This window comes from Lytechinus variegatus, chromosome 19, assembly GCF_018143015.1.
Source record: "Lytechinus variegatus isolate NC3 chromosome 19, Lvar_3.0, whole genome shotgun sequence".
Lineage (NCBI taxonomy): Eukaryota > Metazoa > Echinodermata > Echinoidea > Temnopleuroida > Toxopneustidae > Lytechinus > Lytechinus variegatus.
The window spans coordinates 21,831,897-21,853,565 of record NC_054758.1 but is presented as its reverse complement, the minus strand read 5'-3'; the positions used below and the strand labels follow the sequence as shown (position 1 = coordinate 21,853,565).

At 35.3% G+C, this 21,669-nt stretch overlaps 1 protein-coding gene across 2 annotated transcripts in view; it reads left to right on the top strand.

The window, feature by feature from the left end:
• Positions 1-13,307, top strand: part of LOC121405850 (2-oxoglutarate-dependent dioxygenase htyE-like) — a 30,040-nt gene extending 16,733 nt beyond the window's left edge. For both annotated transcript variants that reach the window (XM_041596821.1, XM_041596822.1), the window contains exons 7-8: positions 9,974-10,084; positions 11,617-13,307. In XM_041596821.1, the coding sequence (XP_041452755.1) occupies positions 9,974-10,084; positions 11,617-11,820 (315 nt within the window). In that variant the 3' untranslated portion in view covers positions 11,821-13,307. The remainder of the gene's footprint in view (positions 1-9,973; positions 10,085-11,616) is intronic.
• The last annotated feature ends 8,362 nt before the right edge of the window (positions 13,308-21,669 follow it).

Below are 21,669 nucleotides of genomic sequence, written 5' to 3'. Positions count from 1 at the left end.
TTTTACATTGTAAAAGAGAACTGTTGCTCGGCTAGCGCCATGAGCGTCTACTTACGGTGTGTGCGCTCTACAAATATACACTATTATTATTATTATAGTTGGTTGTCACGTGGGAAGTGACTTTTTTTTAATTATTTAACTACTGCTGCTTGACACCAAATAAGGAATACGTAAAAAAACGAGGATTACAGTTATGAAAGATTTAATCAAAGCTCATAAATCATTCTGTGGTTTCCTTTGATTTCTTTTACAATGATTTACATGAAAATATACATGGATATGGATTATGGATAACAAAATATAACTTAACTTAAACGGTAATCGTTAATGTGAGCCCCCATCATCACATCTGGTCTGACATGCCCCACTTGGCCCTGGTGGTCGGTCCAGTTCCTGGCCTCCGCAGGTTGCGATGTCTCTTCCACTCGGCCTCTGCCTCCGCAGACTGTGTTACCCCTCGATGAGTAGCCCCCAGATAAGAGAGATGTGGCTTCAACGAATTAGTGGACGAGATCGAGCCCCCAATGATGACATGAATTTTGACCAATCATGTCGGTGGAGAACCGGCGGCAGCTGGGGTCGTTATCTCGTCACCGACGTAGTCCCTCAGTTATAACTTAAAACTGCCTACACGAACATATGTAGTCTATTCTGGCTTAGGTGGTTCTCTTCGAATTACTAAAATTAACCTCCTAATATACCCTACCGTTACTAGGACTAACTGTGAAATTTCTATTAAGTAATTCAAAGAATTCCAATGACAGATGAGTACATAAAGCAACACATTTTTAATAACAAGGGACTTCCTGTGCATTTGTATACCTATATTCATCGATGCTAAAGCACAGTATTAACTATTTAAGACACCTGTATGAAGATGCTTAGCAGTACGAAATATTTTTAACACTTGAACAAAATATGGCATCCACCTGATTTTGTACTATAGGGGGGGGTATCAAACGTTTCCAACGCTTGCCTTTGAAACATCCAAAACATATGTACATTTAAACATCAATTGAAACATAAACAATAAATGCTAAGCACATGTTTGAACTCAATTGAAACATTACAATTGTATAAATTTCTTTCCTGACAATATCCCCCATCTTAAGATGAAATTAAGGGAACCTTAATTATATCTATTAAAGAAATTTATTTATCAAAGTATTGACCAAACTATTATAACGCCCTTTCCAGAAACAAAAGTAATATCGATTTCTATACCTATATAACATATATGCCAAATGCATTATACAAAACCATTTCATATCAAATCATCTAAGCTTTTCTTTGGTTTTGTAAAAGATCAAGTTCACTTTTCAGTTTCAAAATATCCCTTTTTTTTCAATTTAAGTTTCTGCAAAGCACATTAAAATTTACAATCCTTCCTTGTTTTGTCAAATAACTGTTTTAAGTTCAGTAATCTTTCTGAATACATTTTCTTTTAAAACAAAGTGCAGTGTTTGTTACCACTTTCATAGTTTTAATAGTATTCTATATTTCAATAAATGAAAGTATAATCCTTGAACATCGCTTCATGTATGTAAAATCAGTATTCTTCTCAAAATCAGCCTTTACATTCAAGTAAATTAAAATTACATGCCATGCCATTCATTTTCTTTTTTTTTTAAAGATCGTATTTTTTTTGTATACATAAATTCCACCAAAAAAAATGTTTGAGAAACTTTAATAATAACGAAGCTTTAACCGTTTCATGTATATTATATTTAAATTCAACGTTATGTTCTTGATTGAAATTTCTTTTTTAATAGTAATGTTTTACATCCTAAACAGTTACTAAATTGTAATATTCATCAAACGCCTTAAATAGCGCTTGTACAAATATAGCATTTTCTAACACATATTTTGTATAATGACAGTGCCTGTTATAAAATACCGATAAATCTGAGACTTCTCACGAACAAGACGATTCTTTCCGTTTTGTCTTCATTGCATACAGATTTCATATAAAGTACAAAAAAAAAATATAATTTTACAATCTTATTTCCTAAACTAAATGACCTATAAGTTTTCCCTATTCTAACTAAATTTACAGGTAAGCCCTACTAACGTAAATCCCTATTCTAATTTCTAATCGCGAAGTGTAATCGAGTTGCGATTGTGATTAGCTTCGAAGATCCAAGGATACCTGGAATAAATGATAAAAAGATCATGAATATCTGCAAAATACTTATGCATCAAACATAGCATTGTATATATAAAAAATTGGCCTTATGGCTTCTTTTACATGACAGAAATATATATAAACATTCATGCATAATGATTAATGAATTTCTCATTTTCTTAAATATTATTTAGTGTATATAAACATACAGTGTATGTAAATATAATATTTATGTGAGTATATACAATTAAGTAAATTCTGAACCATATTTCTAGAATTAATATCAAACATAAGCCATAATCAATGACTTTGTTTACACAAGTCTGCTCATAAGATCAGCTGCTTGGTTTTCCTTTCCCTTAACAGAGACCAGCCGAAACCTGTGCTCTTGGAGTAATAAGCTCCATCTCATTATGCGTTTATTTGCCATTTTGTTACTTTGGATGTAAAGCAAAGGTTTGTGATCTGTATGAACTTCGAATTCCCTACCATACAAGAAATATTCGAATTTACGAATGGCCCACACAATGGCCAAGCACTCTTTTTCTATCGTGGAGTACCTTGTTTCCCTTGGCAATAATTTCTTACTACCATAAGCAATGGGGAATTCTTCTCCGTCACTTTCCTGCATGAGCACCGCCCCTAACCCTGTGTCTGACGCGTCTACCTTTAAGATAAACATCTTGTCAAAGTCCGGGATTTTCAATACAGGAGGTTTTGTTAGACAATCCTTAAGCTTATGGAAAGCTCCTTCCTCTTCCATACCCCACTTAACCTTCCCTGGGCTACCCTTACGTGTTAGGTTAGTAAGAGGCAATGCTAAATCGGCATACCCGGGAATATAATCCCTATAGTATCCGGTCAGACCAAGAAACGAACGGACTTGTTTCTTAGTTTCTGGTCTTGGGGTTTCAATCACTTTCTGTGTAAGCCTACTACTAGTATGAATCGCCCCATCTCCTAACTCGTGTCCTAGGAAGTCTATCGAACTAAACCCTATAAAACACTTAGAGGGACGTGCAGCCAGATTGGCTTCTCTTAGCCTACACAAGACTTTCTCTACTATCTGGACATGCTCTTCCCAGGTCTCTGTGTACACTAATATGTCATCTATGTAGTTAACTACATTGGGAATGTCTTTCAGAACTATCCTCATCATTCTAGTGAACTGAGCTCCAGCAGTGACTAACCCGAAAGGCATGTATTTAAACTGATATTGACCTATGGGGGTGAGAAATGCAGTTTTAGCCTTATCCGACTCTTTCATGGGAATCTGCCAATACCCCTTAGTAAGATCAATTTTACTGAAATATTTGCTCTTCGCAAGAGAAGCGAATAGACCTTGCTGATTAGGCATCGGTTCGGGATCGAACACGGTTATCTTATTAAGACGCCGGAAATCTATGCAAAACCGATTTGAACCATCCGGTTTCCTCACCATCACAATCGGATGCGCATAAGGCGAATCCGACGGCTCAATAACCCCTAACTTCAACATCGACTCAACCTCATTCCTTATTTCACCCTCCACAGCCTGGGGTACCCTATAAGGGGGAGAACGAACAGGTTCATTACTTGTCAAATGAATTTTACATTCAGGCACTGAAGTTTTCTTAGGAACATCCGTGAATACATCCTTGTATTCACACAACAAACCTCGAACCTAATCCCTACAATCCTTATCTAGTCTTTCATTAACATGAACATGACTCACAAACTCCTTTTGTAATGAGCATGGCATATCAGGCGCATCTCCAATACACTCATCTATCATCTCTCCCTCCTCTTCATCCTTATCATTGAAAGTACCAACATCAAAACAGCTAGCAGCCACCTCTTCTTCCCTCCGAACATATCGCCTGAGAAGATTGATATGATATGTCTTCTTCACACCATTGACGTCGACAACATAATCATAGTCAAACTTGGTACCAACAACCTTAAATGATCCTTGCCATTCCACTAGTAACTTGTTATGAACAGTGGGTAAAAGTATCAAGACCTCATCACCAACATTCAACTTCCTTTTCTTCGCATTTCGATCATAATAACCTTTGTATCTCTTTGCGGAGGATTTCAAAGTGTCTTGCGCCAATTGCCAAGACTCGACTAACCGCTTCCTCAAGTCAATTACGTATTCATACTCGTTACCTAACTCTGCGTCAATATTCTTATTCGTCCATAATTCTCTCAAAATATCCATTGGACCTCTCACATGTCTACCATAGAGTAATTCAAATGGAGAAAACCCCAGGCTCGAACTGGGCGATTCTCGCAGAGCAAACAACAAAGCAGGTAAGTACCTGTCCCACTGACGTGGCTCCTCAGAACAAAGACGCCTCAAAGCTGTCTTAATTACTCCATTGTATCTTTCTACAAGGCCATTACACATCGGATGATATCTAGAGCTTGTTATTTGTTTGACTGACAACAACTGTGACACCTTCCTCATCAAATCAGATACAAATTGTGTACCTAAGTCTGACATCACTTCACAAGGAACACCTACCCTACTATACACAGTGACTAAAGCCTCAGCTACATCTACAGTCGATATTGATTTCAATGGTATAGCTTCTACATATCTAGTGGCATAGTCAACTATCGTTAGGATGTGAGTATGTCCTCTTGCAGATGGAATGAATGGACCCATTAAATCTATCGCAATACGCTGAAATGGGACGCCAACTATCGGCAACTTACCGAGAGTCGTTTTGGGGACTCTCCCCTTACTAATAGTCTTCTGACACACGTCACATGATCGGCAGAAGTTGGCAACATCCTCATACATGCTTGGCCAATAAAACTGGGCTTTGACTTTCGACAAAGTATTGTTAATGCCGAGATGTCCACCAAACAACGAATCATGGGCAATTCGCATTATCTCAGACCTGTGTGACTTTGGAACAACCACTAACTTGGGACCAACACCAACACTTGGATTTCTCATATCCCTTTCTTGTCGATAAAGACAATTATTCTCTGACATGAACAAGAATCTCGATCTAGACTCGTTATCATTCACCTTATTCCACAACGGCTTAAGTGACAAATCATCCTTTTGCTCTCGCAAAAAGTCCTCCGACTTCACTTTTACTCCCGAGTCTTTCACTCTCAAATCTTGTTTAGGTTTAGATTGACTTTTCTTTTGTGCTCTAGTTTCAACAGCCATCGCTTCATCCACACATGAAGACGCATCATCCAAAGCCTCAACTTTCGGAACGGACTCACTCACTTCGGAAACCCGAACATTATCTTCCGAACTCGACACAACTTCCGAACTTTGCATATCAACTTCGATACCCGATGATCAACATCGGAACTATTCGCCTTTTGAACTATACTAGGCACCCATTGCAGGTCAGGATCCTTGGGCTCACGTGCCCCCTTCACATCATTACCAATAATGACGTCACACAAACAATTGGGCATACACAAGGCATTGATTTCTCCAATAAAATATGGACTATCCAGCATGATATTTGCCCTAGGAAAACGCCTCAGAGTACCATCTATCAGCCTAACTAACTGAATCACTCCCGTGAACTGATCGTCTGACCCCAGACTCGTCCTCACAACACTCGTACTACTCCCAGAATCCTTCAGCATGGAAATAGGCTTGTTCATGGGTAACAACCTACCCGATACAACTGGCATATCATCAATCATTGCACCAACCTCATCGTATGCCATACCAAGCGTTTCAACACTCGCACTTTCTGACAGAACTGTAATCATTGGATTGCCTCTTAGAACACACCCAGCTGAACTTTCAACAAATCCAGTGGATTTCGACTGACTACCTGCCCTATCGTCCGAACGCAAAGTTCCTATTGACATAAAATCCTCATTTTTATTCGAATGTAAACTCGAATTTTTTGACCTAACACTATCCAGGGGAGTGTCCTCCACAGTCATAGCCTGAGTTGAATGAACTTTAGGCTTCATTGGACAATTCCATTTCAAATGACTCGGACTACCACACGTATAACACCCATTCTTTGTACCGCTATTACCATAGCTAGGTTTTATGCTATTTTTTGTTGAACTAGCATACTTAGGCTTCCTATCTGCCTGTGGACCTAATACTGATTTAGTGTTATGGATCTGACTTAATTTCTGTTTCGGATTTTGATTGTGTCTTTGGTTCTGATTCTTAGGATTGAACCTATCATTCCTATGACCAATGAAAGTATGCAATCCATGTGCATGCACATATATCTCGGCACATTCAACCATCTCATGCAACTTCCCACAATTCCTCTCCTTCAAGAATCCAACTATCTCTGATTTGATTTGATTTGATTTTATTGATTTCCGTTTCACAACATAAGAATGATAAATATAACATGATAAGGTCGAAAATACTGCAAAACATAATAGATATATATAACATAATCTTAGACTTAAGGAACATGATTTAACAAATAAAAAAAACCTAATATGACATTTGTATTTGAAAGTAAAACTCTTTTGAAAGTATCTCTCTGGGACAACAATCCAAAAATTGCTCCCTAACAACCAAATCGACCAGGGAATCGTAATCACTAACACCAGACAAATCCAACCACTTATCAAAGTATCCTTTCATCCTAACAGCGAACTGTTTTGGGCGCTCATCCCTATTTGGTCTCACAGACCTGAATTTCTTCCTATAACCATCTTCAGTAAGATGGAAGTATTCCATTAGCTCACGCTTTACCCTATCATAATCAGTGCGATCAGTGCTATTCATTCTATTCACTACATCCAGTGATTTTCCAGTCAGATTTGAAATTAAATGCAAGCACCTAACTTGTTTTGGTATGTTCTGACTATCCATTAACAATTCAAATTTGTTATGTAAGAATCAAAACTGTCAGTTGATTCATCAAACTTTCCTACCTTCAACTTAATCCCACTGAACTCAAGAGGGCGGTCCTCTAATTTTGCCTGTTCTATTTTGATTTGGGCTAAGCGTAACTCATGAACTTCCTTTTCACGTTCTCGTTCACGTTCCATCGAATCTGTGACAAAACTACTCAATTCGCCACCACTAAGTCCCATCTCTCTACCTAAAGTAGAAAACTCCTTCATTTTCTCTATGCTAGCAACCAGACTTGAATTGTGAAAGGCGTCCGCAAAACAAAGCAACAATAGCTTTAACCTGGCAACCAAATGCCGAACCCTAGTACAAGCACCGCACTAGAAATCGTATCTCCACGAGCATACAATTATTCAACCATGCGAACAACACGGCCCACTTCACACATACAAATTCACACAGTCTGTGATATTCAATACTTGCTACCATGCCAAACGAGTTACCCGTAAGAATAGCCAGTAATTATGTGAATTAAGAACAAACAGTTCTTCCCGACATATCCTTTATCCTAACGACCAACAGCCCACTATATACCATAGCATCAAAACAGGGTCTGCTTTCCCTAAATGCTATTTACCCGGCCGAAAAAAGGTATGAAATATATTTTCCTACTGAAAATTTTCCCACAATAATTCACCGTACTATCCAAATGTAAACTTAAGCATAGCAAGTATGATTAGTACCAAGGCTTCAATGCACACCTTGGGGAGAAATACTTTAAGAGCTATTACCAATAGACCATCAATAAAGTATCCATTTAGAAAGATGACCACAGATTAATTTCTTTCCTAAATAATTTTGAATTATTTCAAGCAGCAGTATCTCGGTGGGACCTCCAAATTGTCACGTGGGAAGTGACTTTTTTTAAAATTATTTAACTACTGCTGCTTGACACCAAATAAGGAATACGTAAAAAAACGAGGATTACAGTTATGAAAGATTTAATCAAAGCTCATAAATCATTCTGTGGTTTCCTTTGATTTCTTTTACAATGATTTACATGAAAATATACATGGATATGGATTATGGATAACAAAATATAACTTAACTTTAACGGTAATCGTTAATGTGAGCCCCCATCATCACATCTGGTCTGACATGCCCCACTCGGCCCTGGTGGTCGGTCCAGTTCCTGGCCTCCGCAGGTTGCGATGTCTCTTCCACTCGGCCTCGGCCTCCGCAGACTGTGTTACCCCTCGATGAGTAGCCCCCAGATAAGAGAGATGTGGCTTCAACGAATTAGTGGACGAGATCGAGCCCCCAATGATGACATGAATTTTGACCAATCATGTCGGTGGAGAACCGGCGGCAGCTGGGGTCGTTATCTCGTCACCGACGTAGTCCCTCAGTTATAACTTAAAACTGCCTACACGAACATATGTAGTCTATTCTGGCTTAGGTGGTTCTCTTCGAATTACTAAAATTAACCTCCTAATATACCCTACCGTTACTAGGACTAACTGTGAAATTTCTATTAAGTAATTCAAAGAATTCCAATGACAGATGAGTACATAAAGCAACACATTTTTAATAACAAGGGACTTCCTGTGCATTTGTATACCTATATTCATCCATGCTAAAGCACAGTATTAACTATTTAAGACACCTGTATGAAGATGCTTAGCTAGTACAAAATATTTTTAACACTTGAACAAAATATGGCATCCACCTGATTTTGTACTATAGGGGGGGGTATCAAACGTTTCCAACGCTTGCCTTTGAAACATCCAAAACATATGTACATTTAAACATCAATTGAAACATAAACAATAAATGCTAAGCACATGTTTGAACTCAATTGAAACATTACAATTGTATAAATTTCTTTCCTGACATTGGTTCATCTAAATATTTTCTGGGAGTGGAATTTCCCCAAATATAATCTTTTGCGACATAAGTTGCAATATTCTGCTTTATGTCACAGAGCAATTGTTTGTTGGGCTAGTAGCATAAAGTAGAGCTACAATTTTTGGTTAAGTAAGGGATGGGATGAACAGCAGCACTAAACAAATGAGGTATAGCAAGACAAGGACCAAAGATAAATGATAATGCATATGATAATAATGATAACATTTACGGGGTGCTTTTCGGGTGCTTCAAAGTGCACAGGTGGGTTGACTAAAGTATACAATGAATCCATAAAAACATCTATGCTAGTATTGAAAAAAGGTGAGTTTTTACTTTGATTGAGGATTTGAAAATCTCAACAGAGGGAGCATTTTGAATATGGGTTGGGAGCTTGTTCCACAGAGCAGGGGGAATAACAGAAAATGCACGATCACAGTATCTCGTCTTTGTGCGAGGGCTGTCTTTAAATTAGATGAAAAAGAAGAGAGGAGGGTTCTAACTCACGAGGAGGAACAAAAGGAGGCTAGGTCTAGGAGATACTTGGATGCCATATTATGATTAATTTATAAAGAGGGAGGGGGGGGGGGGTGATGAAGACGGAGAATGTGGACAAATAGGAATAGAATTATTTTCTTGCTATTGAAAAAATAACGACAACTAATGTAAGAAATAATTTTTTTTGCTGTAACAGGGATTCCACTTTTCAGGGTAATTCCTGAACTCGGACTTATAGAATTTATTTCAGCCATAGAATAATTTTGCATACCAAATTTGATTAGCATTTTGGTTATTAGAAAAAATTTCAACTATTAAAGCTGTGTGCATTCCTATGGAAATAATATAAAAGAATTTTGTGTAGCTTCGTTTGAAAAATTTAGAGCAAATTGCGACGAACTACTGTGAAAATTATCTTCCATTTTCAGCAATAGAAATCAGTTTTTTATGACATAACTCATTCAAGATTATTTTCATACTTTTTATCAGTTCTATATTGGCATCCCTGTATTAAACATGGCTGATCTTGTTTTCATATGTAGTACAATTCTTGTATTATTTGTTGGGGAAAACCCCATATTTTCAAAACAAACTTTAAAATCTATAGTATGCCATTATCTACATTTTCTTCTTTTTTTAAGGTAAGAAACCTTGAGGATAAATGGATCCCTGCCAAACCCATTGAAGGTACGGTCGTTGTTAACATCGGTGATCTCATGCAAAGATGGACTTCTGACAAACTAATTGCTTCGGTAAGTTCAATTTGAATATAAACCACTTTTACTTATAGGGGTACATAAAATGGGTGACACGACATTATCTCCTGCGACAATTGCTCCGGGCTTAATTTCGTCTGAGATGTAGAGTTAGGGTTAGGCTTGCAATTGGGTTTTATGTTAGGTTCAGAGTAGGGTATAGTGTTAAAGTGATTGGTTAACATTGGTTTGACTTTTATAAAATTTGAGCTAGAAGGTCACACTTGTCACCTGTGTCTGTGATATGTTACAAAAATGAAGCCCAGAAAAAAATTGTGTTCAAAAATAATTATTTAGTGCTTCAAAAATTGAAATATAAAGTGACCGGAAACACCATCTTAATTTCATCCCTTACACTTATGTGTACTATTAAGGCGTCTATAAGACACCTATTTACAAAATCAGGGTTTGCCTTGTAGTTTTAGCTTTTCATTCTCAATAATGGTTGTTTTCAGGGTTTACTAGTTCTATGACATGGACTTGTACACATGTTTCATCTTGGTTTGAGAATTTTTTAAATCGGCTGCTCACAAAGTTAAACAATACCTTTAAACCCAGGGTTGAAGTTGGTCGTTTGAATAGTGTGTGAAATTTAGAGTGGAGCAACTGTCACAGGAGCACATGATGAAGGTCCTCATTGATATCAGATTATTGTCTGAAGAGGCTACCCAGTTGAAATAAAATAAAGTCAACAATCAATGTACAACCATGTAAGTACACATGATTTACAGACGTGCAACATACAATGTTTATAATATTTGAACAACAATAAAACGCAAGGATAGTTGGTGACCTCAACAAAGCAGAGCTTATATAAAGAGAATTTGAATAGGATAACAATGTGATGCACCTACATGTATACAACATTAATTCAAGGGAATATACATTGAAACTGATGAAGAGTTTGATTTTTATGGGGCATTGATTGAAATTTATGTTCAATTTTAAATTACCGGTAAGCATAATGGGGCATTGAAAGAAACTCTGTGTTTTTGCTTCATCACTAAAACAGTCAGTATAGACAATAGTTGCAAATATTAATCTAAAAATTTGCTGTTCTTGACATTTTGGGACTGGGATGGGATTGGAACCCCAACTCTCTGATTGAGAGATGGCTCAAATCAAACCTGGTATTCTGCCGTCCACTTTATGAAGCAACACAACTTACTGATTGTATTCTAAGTTCGCAATTGACTTGCTTCTTGATATGGGATATTTTCTGTATGTTCTTCATGATGTTAATAAAGGAACTAGAGTCACATATATCTTCTAATTTATGAAATATAGACATTTCAAAAACATGTAACTATACATTTCCACATCAAACAATGGCCCATTTCCCTCACTTAAATTGTAAGAAACTCATTCCATGGAGCTGCTTCATATTGCCAGTTGAATGCGGAATTTCCGCCCCCCCCTCCAAATATGAATTGATGTATTATTCAAACATATCTCCCAAATTCCAACATGTTTCCAATTTATGTGACATATAATATGATATGCATTCCTTCTTTCCATTGAAACATCAGAAACATCGAGTCATGATTCCTCTTGATCAGATCAAGAGACGGCAGGTTCGTCAGTCGATGGCGTTCTTCGGCCACCCTGACAACGATGCCGTCATCGAGTGCATCGACAATTCCAACAAGTACCCACCGACCACAGGCTTGAAGTACCTTGATATGAGGTTTGCTGCCACCTATTCGGGTGTTACTAAACTCGCTGCTTACTGAAAGAATAACAAGTGTATACTGTGTCGGGGTTTAATCGATTCAAAATCAAGTACATAGGCACTGTTCTCACTGCCATCATAAAAATAGTTTAGTGGACACAAGTTAACCAAATTTCACCAAATTTTGGAAGTGGGGGTTTTTCATCATGCTCTACCAGAATATGGTATCAAAAATGCTGAGATGCCGAAAAAGTGTTTTGTGATGTCATTACTTCGATACTCTAGAATTAAGTTTTCAAAAAACTAACTTTTTATATTTTTTGATTGATTAATTATGCTAATAATGAAATTCTGTATGTTTTTATCTCTGCGTGTATGTTTTTTCTGCTCAAAATATACTTGGACAAACCAGAGTTGATTTTATATTTTTAGAACATCATTGCATTTATACTTGAATTATAATAAGCCTTTTATTAATTCAGCATTCTTCATTACAGCATTATGATTTGTCATATTTCTTGAAATACAATAAGATTCTAAAGATCATTTAAATGTGTAGATATATGGACATACATTGTTCATGTATATAGCATTATTTTAGATAAATTGCCTGCCAGTAATAAAATCATATATTGTACATTTATATTGCTATATTATATGTATATTCTCAACTGCACATAATACTTTAAAGGTGAAATAGCGAACAAGATAAGTAAACAAAAGTATGATAAATTAATAATTATATGAAAAAGGGGAGCCTTATGTCTCTACTAATCATGTAACGAAAAGTGACTTATTTATTGAAACAATAGACACCTGTACAGAAGACATTGCCACATCATCTGCCATCTCATTTCCCCTCCGGTTGCCTTACAGTGAGCTGAGAACATTTCTATTCAAACCACCAATGTGTAGCTATTATATGTTAAAACGGCTGTTTTCGCCTCACTGTACAGCCGCCGTAGGGGAAATGTGACTGCACCGTAAGCATGAATCTACAAGCGCCTTTCCAAATTTCACCATTGAAAAAAAAATCATGAGGAATGCTGGATAGCTGCTGTAAAAGAAGTCTGAAGAGATTCCAACCAAAGTACATAGCACAGAGTCAACATGTATTTCTAATTCCAATATTGAATTCATATATCCAAAATTTGAATTTATAAATTTCAGATTCATTTTTTTGGGTGTCTGCCTGTTATCGAGGTGATATACTTGTACACTTATACTTATAGATTTTTAAAAAGTTATTACTTGATGAGATATTATTTGTGTTATTATTGTCATTCTTGAATTTAAATCTAAAAAAGGCTATGTTATCTGCCTGGGAAAGGTCTGAGGCCAGCTTGTGTGTCACGGATCACTGGTCAAAATACTCCATCTGTAATACCTCTTTGTGTACTATTTATCTATATACTTATACATGTGTTTCTATTTCCCATTACATACTCATCTATACCCGCCACATCATTTACCCACCAATCATTGAATACAATATTGTGCTTGTAAATACAATTCCTGAAATTATTCTCCTGATTAATAACCAACATTTTTGATATATTTTTGTCATTTAGCCGAGTAGATTAAGAGGCTTTGATAGGAGAAATTATGATTTGTACACAATTTTATTTTGTATTACTCCTATGTGTTTAACATGGCATGCTCGATCTGAAATGAAAATTGTAAGTCAGAAAAAAATTAGAACCATTGGGATTTGAACCTGTCATCTACTGCTTTCCGGGCAGCGACTTAACCACCAGGCTATTCTGGTTCACGACTAAATCACGATGAACTGGAATTCAAATACCCTCAATCCTCTTCTTTCTGACTCATTGATATGCAAATGCAGTCCTCTGTGGACAATAGATAGTAAATAAAGAGGCTTTAATGGGAGAAATTATAATTTGCAAACAAAATTCTGGCATTACTCCTATGTGTTTAAGATCGCATGCTCGATCTGTAATGAAAATCATAATTCAGAAAAAATTTGAATCATTACAGATCAAGCATGCCATCCTAAACACATCGGAGCAATGCCAAAATTTATTTTTACAAAACATATTTAGCTGAGATTGTCATTGTAATATAACATTCTATATTCAAACTTTTCTGCAAAATACTGCCAAAGATTACATTTTTTCCATTTTTAAGCTAGTAAACATTGTAACTCTTAGCTTGGTTGAAAGTACTATAACTTATGCCAACCTGTTTGTTCTATTATATTTGTATAATTTCATGTTTTTTTCCACTTTGAGAAATTCAAATATTTTGTTGCTATATAATGTATTAGTTTTTTTTATTTATGTTTTATATTTTTGTTATTTTCATTTTTGAAATGTGGTGGTGTCGGCGCTGTAACCATCAAATTCAAACCTTAAAGATAAATACCATTTTGGGACATGGACTCAAATGAGTTCGATCAGAATCCAATTGAATGACCACCCAACTGTTTGTATAGTATAAATAAACAATATTTGGCAAATGGCCCTGGGAAAAAATGTGTAATTACTGAGAATTTAAATAAGCACTGAACTTCATAATATTTCTGGTATTTTTCAAAACAGTATTGATATGCTGTCCCTCATGCATTTTTGTATTAGAGATCATCAGAATTATCGGCCTTAAGCTAAAAATTTCACGATTTCATAAAGATAAGTTTATTGAAATGTACCAGATCTAGATCTACGATAATATGGTTTTGAAGACTTTCTCAAAGTGAAATAATTGTTTGCTGCAATTACTTTCTTTTACTTTAAATTTTTGGTTACACTTCGTAATTCCGAAGATTCTATATTCCGAAGGTTCGTAATTCCGAAACACGTAAATTGCCTATACCTCGATGTTCGTTAATCCGAAAACGTAAAAGGGTTTGTTAATCCGAACATTTGTGGCGTTATTCCGAAGGTTCTATAATCTGAAAACGAAATAAGGTTCGATGTTCCGAAGGTTCATTAGTCCGAAAATGAAATAAGGTCCGTTGTTCGAAGGTTCGTTAGTCTGAAAATGAAATGAGGTTTGTTAATCATTACTTTTTCGGACTGACGAACCTTCGGAATCACGAAGCTTCGGAATTACGAATGTATGCGTATTGTAAAAACTTAAAATTTTATTAACATGTTTGATTCAGGGATGAAGCCATGAAGGTTTGAACTTGTATTTTCTAGGTATGATGTTTGAAATAATGATCAGAAATTATAATAATGGTTAATATGATGATGGTAGTGATGATCATGACGATCATAATGTTTGCAGTGATCATAATTATAATCATATATTCTGTATCATACATCTACATGTGTACATGTAACCATCAGTTTTTTTATGTTGATAATCGCTGTTTGCTTGCAACTAATATTTTTTTATTATCCAGCATTCTTATATTGATATAATCATGCAAATTCTGAAATATACGTGTCAAGGTGTAAGCCCAACGAAAAAAATACAGTGATTAGATGTAGGAAAAATTTATATATGTATTATTTGATGTTTTGTATTTTTATAATGCGTGAATTGATAGTCTCTCTCATCTATTTTTTTTTGTTCTGTTTGATTTTTCACAATATCAAAATCTTGCCAATGGTTGTAAATTAAGAAAACAACATTCTAATCAGTGCATTTTAATGAAGGAAGATAATTATCATTGCAAGTTATTTTATATACCGGTAGTGTGATAATTTTTTTCTTCTTTTTTTATTGATCTGATGTTGAATGCAAACTTTATGTAACATGCCACCGTCCTCCCATCATTCTACTAATTACAGAACATTCTATTTACTACAACGATTGAGATATTTACCAACGAACATAGAGGGCAGCAACACTTTGCAGTGTTAAAGGACAAGTCCACCCCCAACATAGAGTTTATTTGAATAAAAAGAGAAAATCCAACAAGCAAAACACTGAAAATTCATCAAAATCAAATGTAAAATAAAGTTATTTTGATTAATGACACAAAACAGTTGTGTGCACGTCCTGGTTGGTATACAAATGAGGGGAGTGATGACGTCACTCTCAATATTTCTTTTGGATTTTATTGTATGAAATATTCGTATTTTCTTCTCATTATCATATGAAAGAGAGTGTTATTCCTCCCTCCACATTTGGAATTGCATTTATTTTAACATTGTATGGTTCAGTCAAGTTGGTCGTCATGGTCAAATTTGTAAAGAAGGAAATTTTGTTATATTCACACAATAAAAGGCAAAAGAAATAGTGAGGGACATCATCTTCGAATCTCTCATTTGCATAATTATCAACTACTTGTGCCTGTTTTGTGAAAATAAGTGAGTTTTAAAATAGCATAACTTTCTTATTTTACATCCGATTTTGTTGATTTTTTTTAGCGTTAGGCTAGTTTGATTTTTCTGTAATTGATTCAAATCCACATTTTTCAGGGTTGGACTTGACCTCTCAGTTGTTGCTGCCCTCTATGTGTTAATATATTTTGTATAATAGTCAGAAATATTCTGAGCGAGCTTTAATAAAATAGTAAACTTGCACTGCAAAAATGTTGCCATTCTTTTAGCTTTCTTTGTGTGTCTGTTAATTATTTTTTTTCACCTGTAGCTACTCTGTCTTGCTATTCTTCATCGCCTCTTGGGTATAGTGTATTGCTGTACACTTGCGTGACCAAATTATTTCCAAACACCTCTAAACGAGTTTTTCGCTGTGTGTAAAATAACCCCCTTAACACGTATTTTGCGGGCTTTATTTACACATTTTGGCCCATAAACAAGTTGTCGCCAGAATGTGACCCCTAAACAAGTAGTCCAGGATAGAAGAGGCGTAACCTTGTTTTTTTACATATACAATATTTTTTAATGGTTTCTTGTCAATTCGAGGGTGCTGATTACGAATCTGAATGATGCCACTGGTGTAACCTTGAGCATTTTCCGCAAATCGGCAAAATCCAATATGGCCGCCAAAATATGCAAATTACCCATAAAAATCCTAAAATTGTCCGCACATTTGCAACGAAATGCATGAAATTGTGTGGCAGGAGTGAGATATACTCTCTGAAAAATTAATTTTTGACAAAATATTTATTTTCCTCATATTCAAAATGGCCGCCAAAGTCCATTGTATACTCTATTATGTGCAATATAAAGAGGGAAAACTAGCTTTCGCAAAATTGAGCACTAAACTGCAAAAAAATCGCGATGTATGAACGAAGTGATATATGCAAATCAATATTACTAACGAGATATATCATTCATTATATCATAAATGGGAAGATTTCTGTATTTTGATATCTAAAATGGCCGCCACTGGCCCAAACAGTATTGCGTACAATGGCAATGGGGGCCAAAAAATTCACAAGAGTGATCACTAACATGCATATTATTAGGATTACACGAGTGGAATACTGACTATTATAAAACATAACTGTTAACGAAATATATCATTAATATGCCATGTATGTGATGAATGTTGTATTTTGATTATTAAAATGGCTGCCAAAGGCCCTAAAAGTACTATGCACAATGAGAAAGAGGGGCAAAGAAATCACAAGAGTGATCACTAAAATGCATATATATGTGATAAATTAATGGGATACTGTTTAAAAACATATTTTCTAACGAAATATATCATCAAGGTTTAAAGTTTGTGTTAAAAGCTGTAGTTTTACTTTCAAAATGGCCGCCATAGACATTAAGAGTATCATGCACAATGCAAAGTGGGGAAACCAATATGAGCACCATAAATGCAAGTATTAGTGATCTATGAGTAGAATATTGTCCGAAAGCATAATTTATATTAAGAGATATCATTCATTCTGCCAGTTAGGTGATGAATACTGTTATTGGAAAGTCAAAATGGCCGATACAGGTCCTTATGATATTATGCACAATGTGAATGGGAACAAATTATTTCAACAGAATTTGGTTTTGCTTGGCCAAATGGTGATGTATGAGTGAAATATCGTCTGAAAACACGATTTATAACAAAATATATCATCTCTTATGTAATTTAGGTGGTAAATACTGTATTTCAACATTCAAAATGGCTGCCATATGCCCTTTTTGTGAACATTATTTGTCTACACTCAAATTGTATATTATACGATAAGGGCTTATGGTGGCCATTTTCAATTTAAAAATGCAGTGTTTATCACCTTAAATACACGACATTATGATATATATTGTTAGAAACCATGGTTTTAGACAACATTTCACCCTTGCATCAGAATTCACAATTATAGGCAATATTTAGAGTCAAATGTCCAATGTTACAATGTACATAATACTTTTAGGACCTGTGGCAGCCATTTTGGATTTCAAAGTACAGCATTTATTACCTCCACAACCAATATGTGATGAATTTAGTTAGAAATCATGTTTAAGACAATATTTCTACTCGTATTTCACAGTCATATGCATTTTATGATTCTCACTCTTGTGAAAATTAGTTTCGCCATTCGCATTGTACATAATAAATATAGGGATTATGGCGGCCATTTTGAATGTCAAAATACAGCATTTATCACATAAATGGCATATTAACAATGATGTTTTTAGTCAGTATTCCACTAGTTTATCTTAACTATATGCATTTTGGTGCTCACTCTTGTCACTTTTTCCCCGGCCATTGCCCTTGTACATAATACTCTTTATGCCACTGGTCGCCATTTTGAATGTTGAAATACAGTATTTATCACCTAAATTACATAAGATAATATATATTTTGTTATAAATCATGTTTTCAGACGATATATTACTCATACATCACCATCTGGCCGGCCCGGTGTAAAAATGGCAGAGGTAATAATGTCAGAGGTAAAAATGGCAGAGGTAATAATGGCAGAGGTAAAAATGGCAGAGATAAAAATGGCAGAGGTAATAATGGCAGAGGTAAAAATGGCAGAGGTAATAATGGCAGAGGTAAAATGGCAGAGGTCATAATGGGAGAGGTAAAAATGACAGCTGTAGGTAAAATATGGCCAGCCTCAAACCCTGATGCAATGAATTGTCAAAAAGCCCCCGCATGTACATAGATTAAATTAGAAGTGCATGTCACGGTTAGGCATTTCATCATATCATCATGTCTTTATCGGCCTAACAATGCTATTTACGAATTCGTTGGAGGTGTATCGTGAAGGCTTTTTAAAAAGAAATCAAACGACAAATATTTTTTCATTCAATTCTTCAGGAGCAAAATGAAACTGCACTATTCTCATTCATCATTTTATAAAATTACTTTTTGTCTAGCTGTTTTTTTTATGTCTAAAGTTTTGCCAGGTTTACCGTTACAAAAAGGAGGAAGAGTAGACATAAGAGAGGTGGAGAGACAGAAAGGGTTAGGGGTGGAAAATAACATAGCAGGAAAAGCTTAGACCTTGAAATTGTCACGAATGATTGAGGTTGAACAGTGGCGTAGACAGGTCCTTAGACCTGGGGGGGGGGGGGATGATCCCTAGCTGGGTCATATATATATATATATATAATTAATATATAAATATAAATAATGAAGGAGATAACGTACTCGATAAAAACAAAATATCATGGGCCAAAGCAGACGAGTTAAAGATAACAAAATAACACGATCTGCCTCATGGATTATCTCGTGTGTCTTTTAATCACTTTGCTTTCAGCAATAAACAGGGCATCCAGTAATAAACAAACTTCCTTGCACATTTTTCATGGCAATAATCTTTTGTTTGATTAATGACAATGAGTAAAGATGATCATAAGAGAAATGTCATTTGTCGGATGTCTAGTTATCATCTTGGTCATGACAGTCCTGCTAAACATGATCTAGAATAACCAGTATTCCTTATTTTACTAGTATAGTAGTATACTCTTTTAAAAGTAGCGATATTGTTAATGATCAAACGAATGAATCAACAACTAAAGAAATAAACAAATAAACAGCCAAATAACTAAAAAAATATAAATTACAATTATAGTAATAGGGGTAAAATAAAAAAAGCTCAACATTATATTTTTTATCCACGTGCAGATATGCGGACACTAAAATAAGCACACTCTGTTTAAAATTACCATGATTACAAAGGCTTGATTGAATTAAGTATGGAAATGAAATAAACCTCTCCGGGTTTTCGGAAGTAAACTGTATAGATAATTTTTATCGCGTAAATGCGCGAGATGATTATGTTTTTTGTCAAAGGTCCGACAATGAACACGCTGAGGGTCGAGTTAGGCTTGTTCTGTGATCTTAGACCATAAATTAATCTTATCCATGGATTGATTCAATCTGCCTTCGTGAATTAAGGCATGTCTATATATTGGATGATTCTACCTTCTTTGAAAAGCGCAAAGTACTCTGAAAAAATTAGTGAAATAGTTCACTCTTTAAGGAGTGAATATATGAAAGAGTGAATATTGAGTAAAAAAACCTCGGATATCACTGAGGCCATCCAAAATTTGCACTTTCATTCCAAAATCATTCATTTACTAATTCGCTCCTTAGAGACTGAAAATTTTCACCTTTCCTTTGCAAAGTAGGGGTTGAGGACATGGCCAGCAGGGAAAAGGGTCAGTGTATGTGTATAGGTAATTTCTTATTAATTCGTTTGAACAGTGTTAATGTGTTGTGAAAGCAATTGCTCTGAAAGGGAGTGATTAAGCGACACTTTCTTAAATCTGTAATGAAATATTTTTAACTTATCTCCTTTGCAAATGCATAATTATTATAAGGAAATGTACTTGGTGAAACTCTGAATAACGATCCTTAAATGTATATGACGACGCAAGACAGTTGTTATTACTTAAAACTTGCAAGTTGTAAATGCATATAAGATGATTGACTCTGAATAAAAGTCAAATTTTGATCATGTTTGTCATTGCTGTACGTTATGATTATTACTGCTATTATTATTGATTGATTTTAACTAGCATTCATTGCTTTATTACTGTATAGTTTTGCTTCTTCCCCCACAGAAACCTGGGGGGATGATTGTACACACCATCCCCCCACCTAAAATTCTGGGGGGATGCATCCCCCCATCCCCCCCTGCTATCTACGCCCCTGTGGTTGAATATTATGACCTAGTTTGTAATGTCATCTGTACTATTCTTGTTAAATATTTGAATGACAATAAGCATGCATTCCCAGGTTTATGAAAATCAATAATAATCTTGACTGGTAAACCAATTTGGGGTCGATCGAGGGGTACCGTCTGGTTCAGATTCTTTGCATAAAAGAAGACCCTGAACCTTCTTTACTATTGCATCCAATATGATATAGACGGCTTGATGGTCATAACGCGGAAGTGCTGTTGGGTATTTTGTACACCATAAGCAGCACCCTCTTGGTAATTAGCTACTGCACTGTGTAATCCTACATGCATGCATGTGAGTAGTAAAGGTGTACGTATAGTCACATAACTAATCCCTATTGTTCTAAACAATAGAAATATGAATTATGAATATTCTATTGTTGTAAACAATAGAATATGAAATATTAATAAAGTTATGGAAATATGAAATATGATTATGAATTATGAAAATATGAAATATGATTATGAATTATGGAAATATGGATTAAAATTAAAACAATAGGATTATAAATTATGGATTATAAAGTATGGAAATATGGATCGATAATTATGGAAATATGGATCAATATGGATTATACCTTAAAACAATAGCGATATGGATTAAAACCTAAAAACAATAGCGATATGAATTAAAACCTAAAAACAATAGCGATATGAATTAAAACAATAGCGGTATGGTTTAAAACGTTAAAACAATAAGAATATGGATTAAAAAGTTAAAACAATAAGAATATGGAATAATTATTGAGTGACGTCATAGATTTGAGACGCCTCGAAAACAAATGACGTCACCAGTGTGATGTAAGACAAATGACGTCATAGAGTGACGAAACATGAAAAACAAATGACGTCACACTTGTGACGTAAGACAAATGACGTCATAGAGTGACGAAG